The 6,770-nt window shown below is 43.1% G+C and overlaps 1 protein-coding gene across 1 annotated transcript in view; it reads right to left on the minus strand.

Moving 5' to 3' along the window:
• GCM1 (glial cells missing homolog 1 (Drosophila)) overlaps window positions 1–6,770 on the minus strand; it is a 7,183-nt gene extending 413 nt beyond the window's left edge. The window contains exons 1-5 of the mRNA XM_010081143.1: window positions 6,570–6,770; window positions 4,534–4,786; window positions 3,456–3,568; window positions 2,339–2,467; window positions 54–239 (exon numbers count right to left, since the gene is read on the minus strand). Coding sequence (XP_010079445.1) covers window positions 54–239; window positions 2,339–2,467; window positions 3,456–3,568; window positions 4,534–4,786; window positions 6,570–6,671 — 783 coding nt within the window. The 5' untranslated portion in view covers window positions 6,672–6,770. The remainder of the gene's footprint in view (window positions 1–53; window positions 240–2,338; window positions 2,468–3,455; window positions 3,569–4,533; window positions 4,787–6,569) is intronic.

Genomic DNA, 6,770 nt, shown 5'->3' on the forward strand with positions numbered 1-6,770 from the left:
CTCCCAGCACTGGAGGTCCTCTCAAGGGCCGGGTTCCTGCTCCAGATCGGCACCTCTCCAGAGTCCCCATCCTCCCCAGCCACCCTTAGGTATGGCGGCCGCCCACAGCAGCTGCCCAGTGTTGGCTCCTGGGAGCTTTTGCTTAAATGTTCCCCAAAATTAGCAGGTAGCACATAAGCATCCAGCTTGGAAAGAGGCAAAGGCAAAGCCTCCGGTGTCAGCATTGCACCTGTAGGAGACTTAGGAAAAGCAAGGTTTAGTAAAACAAGGCATAGTCTAGCAGCATGAAATAAAAACCGTCCCAGATGAGAGCAGCACACAAATTCATTCAGTTAGTACAGGTAATGAAGCAGATGCTGTAGCAGAGCGTCCCTGTAGGTAGTGCCAGCTGGCTTTAGGGACCAACCGAACAGGGCTCCCAGATCACAGGTCTGGGTTTGTTTCACTGGTTTTTGCCCAAAGCCCAGTTTACACTGAAAGAATTGTTAGACCTCGCATTTACAGCCCTCGGGATCTGCTGCCAGCATATACTGAAGAAGCAGCTGAAAATGAAATTAGGCTAAACCATTTGACACCACAGAATTTTTTTTTCTATGGAGTTTGGAAAAGCTAAGTATGATTTTTTAAAACTGATTTTTTGAAGTGATTTTTTCACTAGAGTAATATTATGCTTCAGCTTTTCAAGACTCTGATTCTATTTCTAGCTAATAAATTTTCCTATCTTTATACTTTTCTACTGCACAAACAGAAATATTATTCAGGGAGGGAGCAGCACACAAGAATTATTCTTCTGGGTCTTTTGTTCTGGATATTTCACAACTTCTTTAATTGCCCTAATTATTGGATTATAATTTTGCAAACTTTAATTCCTTTCAAAACACTCATTCTGTGCTATCATTTCTGATGAGTACTTACACGTCTCCCTTCTTTGTAATTCTGCTTCTGCATCCATTTAATTATAGTGATTTTGCTGACTGCCAGAGTAGCAAAGCTCCTTTCAGCTGTTTTCCACTCACCATGAGAAGAAATTCCAACAACCTGATGTAGGACACAGCCCACCTTCAGCTAAAGACCCGCTGACACCATAGAGAAAACATCCTATGTATCACTTGCTCTGTTTTGGGCTCATACATTTTTTTTAAACTTTTACTCCCTGGTCTGTTGTGAGTACACTAAAACTGAATCTTTTCAGAAGACTTTTTGCAGATTCAGCAATGCAGGTTCTGCATGTCAAATCAGACTCCCGAGTTAGTGGTGTCATAGCTGGTCTTGGCAGAACACAAATATAATGGGTTATTCCCAAGAAAAACCTGCCAGAGATCCATCAACTGGAAAGCCAGCTGAGGGTAAATGGTACCACTCCAACCGCCCAGAGTCAGACCAGCTGAAGAGCAGGCTCTACAATTAGATATTTGTGACATCTTTGGTCTGTTCCTACTCCCACACAATTCGAAGTGAAAACGTCAAGAAGATGTTGTAGGAAGGGAAAGATGAAGACATGTCTAGAGGGACCTTGACCTCAGTAAGACCAGTAGGCTGATAGGACTAAATATCTAACCACTTTATTCCTAGATTTCTTAGTAAATAATTTAATTTCTGCAGCAGCACTAGCAAAGAACTTGTAGGAAATTTTTCTATGGGCATCTCTTTCATTTAAAAAAGGAAAGAGCTGGGGCTCTAAAGCCATGTCCATGCTGCTAAATAAAATTAAACCAAGGACTGTCGTTGGTGATGGGGACCAAAAGGCATTGTCAGGCAGTTTCCAGACTACATCCTGGCCTTGGGCGACCTCTGGACCTGAAGTGAAATGATGCAAGCGCTATTTTTTACAGCATCAGCTTGATATTCTCAATACCTGCGGCTTGTAGCCTGACAGCATGTAGGGGCACAGGTAGGTTCAAAGCCAGCTGTGTACAGTGAAGGGAGTCCAAGATCCTGCCAAGGGATGGTCCTGAGCACATGCTGTCCTGACCCCTGCCAGGGCATTTTGTCTGTGGGCACGAGTTAGTACTGGCCAAGTCCATGGCAGGGACCATGTGAATAGTGATGCGAACAAGTCTGCTCTCTGGCCCTGCTTTGGTTATCTGTGTAGATATAATCCCCTGCTGCCACCAGGCCCAAAGAGGCTCCAGATGGGGAGTCAACCCAGTGGATGACAGCACTGAGCAGAGCAGGATGCTCAGGACAGCCCTACTCCTTCTTTGCCTGATCATGGGGAGGCAGAATGCAGAGATGTAAAGCCTGATCCCAGCCAGACCCAAAGCCCAGATAGCCTTCACCATGCCTTGAACCATGGATCACTGGCCCTACAATTTAATTCACTGATAATAAAAGTTACCTCAATCTTCTGGATTCTTTTTAGTCTTGGAGAAGATAGAGAAAAAGCTGTCTGTGCTTTTTGGATTGATCTTCTTGCTTCTGCTTCTAGTTTTGTTTCTGGACGTGGATGGTCATGAGCTCCTTTGGACTTTAGAAAGGAATTATGATATGTTAAAGTTAGAAACAACCTTGTTATTAATCTTAAGGGAGAAGAATTTGTAGCACAGGCCAAAACCACACAAACAGCCTGATTTAATGCTTTGTATTTAATGCGACTTATTTAATGGGAGCCTAAGTAATAAACACATCTCAGATGAAGTGTGATGGGGTAGAAATTATCTGAAACCATAAAACCAGTGCACTACATTTATGTGCAGAAGAGACTCCCTACACTAAGCCTCACTTGAAGCCACAACGTCTTCTGCAGCCTGTCTACAGCTCCCTGCAGTCATTTCCATTCTTCTCAAACTTTAGACACGTTCATCAGAACATTATTTTCCATTAGCTTTCACAGAGAATTAATTTTATTTAACCTACATGTAAGTGAAAGACTGGAAAACAGGAGACAGATCAGTGGTTATAGTACTAAACTAGGACTACAGCTTCCACAAATAGTGCCCATTATTTAAACACTCACATACACTGTTTTCCAGATGTAAGTTACATATAAAGCACAGATGGTATTTTCCATAGACAGTCCCTTGGGTACAACCATTTCCTGCTCTAAGATAGCCTCATGCTTATGTGTGGTGCCTTGGAGAAGAGGTTGAGATAACATGGCATTTCTGACTTGTAGAGAAGATTTGTTGGTTCCTATGTATCTGAGGCAAAGTGCTTCAAAATCAACAGGTATTCATGGGAGCCTAAATGAAAAATATAATACGCTGTAAAAATCATAAGTTGGAAGGGACCTTTGGAGGTCTAGCTCAACCACCTGCTCAGGCAGGACTAACTTCAGTGTTAGATCAGATTGCTTAGAACCTTGTCCACTCATTATGAAAATTTTTCTCCTTACAGTCATTTGACCTTGTCATATTCAATTACCCTTATTTGTTGGAACAAAAAATGTCTTTAATCAATCTTTAAAAACAGTCATTAAAATTAACTTGTATAATGTAAGGTAATTTTATACCAACCTGAAAAAATATGAATTGGCCTTCATGCCTCCAGAAGTTGGTAACTGGGTAACCACCATGGCCTCGACAGGAAAGGAGCCGCAAGGGTCCATTGCAGTTTGGACAGCATTTCCCTGGAGCAAAGATGGTGGAAAATATTTTCTATACAACATTGACCGGATTAATCCTGTGTGATACAACAGTTCATTTGGTGGTGGATTGCCACTTCTGGTTTGGGGCTCAGAAACTACACTGAGAAAAACTATACAAAAAACTTTCAGACATAAGCAAAAATCAATATAAGCAAACTAATCATTGCCTTTATTCTGTTCCATTATTAAATATAACTGGCAAACATTATTTATATTATGGCTTTATTATAATTTATTATTAATTTATTATCATGGTCAGTTTTAGTTGTTCTTAACTTGGCAGTGTCTGGAATGTCATATGTTTTCTTGTCTGATTTTTCTGGAGGACATAATTCTGACCCCAGTGAATGCTTGAGTAACACCTTTCTTTAGCTAAAATGTTCGTCCGGTCCAGAAATCAGTATGTGCTAGCTCTACTGAGCAATCAACAATTGCTTGGAATGGTCTTGTTAAAAATGTGCATGTGGCTCATGTTCTCTATTTGCATTGTCTTGCTCTGGTTACATGACCATAAGGCCTATTTTCCAGTCATCATAGTTTATGAGCAACCTCTTTCCTGCAAGGCTTTCCCCCGAGTTACTCTTGGGCCCATGCAATAATGAAGCCAACGCTCAGGTCAGCAGGAACAACACAGCACGAAGCTGCCTGCACTGCACAGCTTTTTCAGTATCCTCACTCATGGGTCTGAGAAGGCTGGAAATCAATCTCTAACCATCAGAAATAGAGATTAAAAAACAAACAAAAAAAAGAAAACAAATTAGCAAACAACTCCTTCTCCAACAGTAAGTAATGTAAAATGCATTGTTCCAAAATCAATAGTTGCATTTGAACATAAGGAATGGCAGTGGGAAGGCTGGATAATCCAAAGGGTATCCTCTACTTTGATTTCTTTTATGTTCTGTTCACTTATGAACTGCCATATAATGAGCAGCCCTGTTCATACTCACGCTGTTGTTTTTGCCTAGCTTTATCACATATGGCTGGTCTTAGGTAGATTTTCCTCCCATCCAAGGTCGAGCAGTCATTGCCACAGACCACCACTCCGAGGCAGGACTTTTTTAAGATGCGAGAGTTGTGGTTGTTAGTGTTTCTCATTGCCCAGCTGCTGTGGTGCCTCTGAGCATTTTTATCCTCTGAGCTATAGATATGTTTTTCATAGGAATCTGGCCATTCTTGAAACCAGTCTATCTGTCTTACATCCTGTGGAGAGACCAAAGCAAGCCACATTTTAGGCTGGGGAAGAGAAGAGCTTGTGCAAGAGCCCAACAGCCCTGTTTCTCTGTGGAGTGTCCTCTAGCCTGGGCAACTCCAGCACCCTGGCAGGGGATGCTGGTTGGCAGGAGGCAACCGTGGAGAGAAGGCAGAAAAACCACAGCTCCTCATGGCTTCCCACGAGCCCCAAAGTATCAGGAAAGCCTGGACAGGAGGTTGTTCTCACTCACCCATGGGTCCAGTTCAGTGAAGGAGCTCCCCAGGAGAGGAAGGTGGGGCGCCTGACAAAAGAGCAGATACTTTCCTTGCAGGCAGCAGTGACCACCTGACTAGCATCTGTCAAGCTTTCATGGCAGAGATCCTGCCATGCCTTTCAAGCCATTCACAGCAGCGTTACTCTGAGTCATATGGCTTGATTTGACTCGACTCACTGGAAGAAGGGCAAATACTGAATCAGACCGAGACTTTGCTCACATTTGTAGGTCTTTAGTTCTGGACTTTGGTTCATTTTGGCTAAAGTGCCATGAAAGACTTCCACAGTGATTTTTCTGAAGTCCAAACCAAATAACATCTCGGTCAGGTTTTTATTTCACCTCTATGGTCTAAGCAAAAAAAGCCCCAAAGACAACACTGTAAGGAACAATAAAAATAAAACTCAATGACAGAAAAGACAAATGACCAACCACACATTACCTCAGTGGGTACAGTCAACACAGCAAAATGCAGTAATCTGTAAAGCACCTAATATATCCACTGGTGGTTTTGAGGGAAAAGTACAAAAACTTAGTAGGGATTTCCATGAAATTGCTGATCCCAGTAACCAAGAGCCATTACGGCAGCAAGAATGAGAATGAGAAGAGAAAAACTCCTGTGCTCCCCCAGGAGCCATTGGATAGCGTAGGGAAGGGTGCGGAGGAAGCCTCCAGGCTGAAATGCAGGTGAAGGTGACCTTGGGGTGGAAGGCAGGGAAGGAGACAGCCTGGGACATGGAGGCTGTGGGCAAACAGCAGTGGCATTGTAAGGAAGAGACTGGGATCAGGTAGGAAGGCAGGGCTGGGAGGTAAAAGAGCTGGACAGTCAAGGACCACAGCAGGAGGAACCTGGCACAAATATGCTAGGGTGAGGGACAGGGAGATGACTTTGTGATGTGGGGTGCTGTGGGCTTTCAGTGGAGAGCGTGGTAGAAATTTTTAGATAAGAGGACTAGAAAAGAACTGAGGGTGGGAAAGATTACTTTTCTGCCTCTCAGCAGATCTCTGCAAACACAAAGCAAGGTTTTCCTAGGTGCTCATGAAAGGAGCATTGCCTCTGTGTGGAAAGCCAGCCTGCTTACCTTGAGCCTGATCTGCAGCGTGGCTGAGCACCTAGAGTTGCAAGGCAGTCACGGGTGCTGTGCTCACTTCTCATAAAGCACTACCCAGGGCAAAAAGCATGTCCTGGACATTTCTAATTGAACATCCACAGCAGGAGATAATTTTTTTCCCCTGCTTTCTCTGCACCTCATCCACCAGTGGACTAAAAAGGCAATGCATCTGCAGCATTGATATTTTTCATGTATCAGCAGCTCCTATACATTTAAGGAAAAATGTATAGAAACGTCAATATTTGCTCTATATTTTCTAGTTTTTCAGTAAAACACTGTCCCTTACCTTGAGGTGGCAAAGAGAATACAGGCAATGAAGCATAGATGACTGAGAAAGCACTTAAGATCAGCAGTGAAGTGGAGACAACTGATCAGAACTGGGTAAGTTTCTAAGACACAGACACATACCTGGGGAAGTTTGATGTCATTGATATCCCAACTTGTCATTTCTCCATGTCGGGAAGCAGAGTCCTCCTGCTCCATAATAACATCATCTGCACCTTTCAGCATTTTTTAATTCCTTCCCAACGTTAGCAAGAAAGTTTCTTCTGGCTGCTTTTGAGTTGACCGGCTGTCAGACTCTCAAGCAGTTTACAACCAGGAAGCTGT

This window comes from Pterocles gutturalis, unplaced genomic scaffold (genome assembly GCF_000699245.1).
Source record: "Pterocles gutturalis isolate BGI_N339 unplaced genomic scaffold, ASM69924v1 scaffold7949, whole genome shotgun sequence".
NCBI lineage: Eukaryota > Metazoa > Chordata > Aves > Pterocliformes > Pteroclidae > Pterocles > Pterocles gutturalis.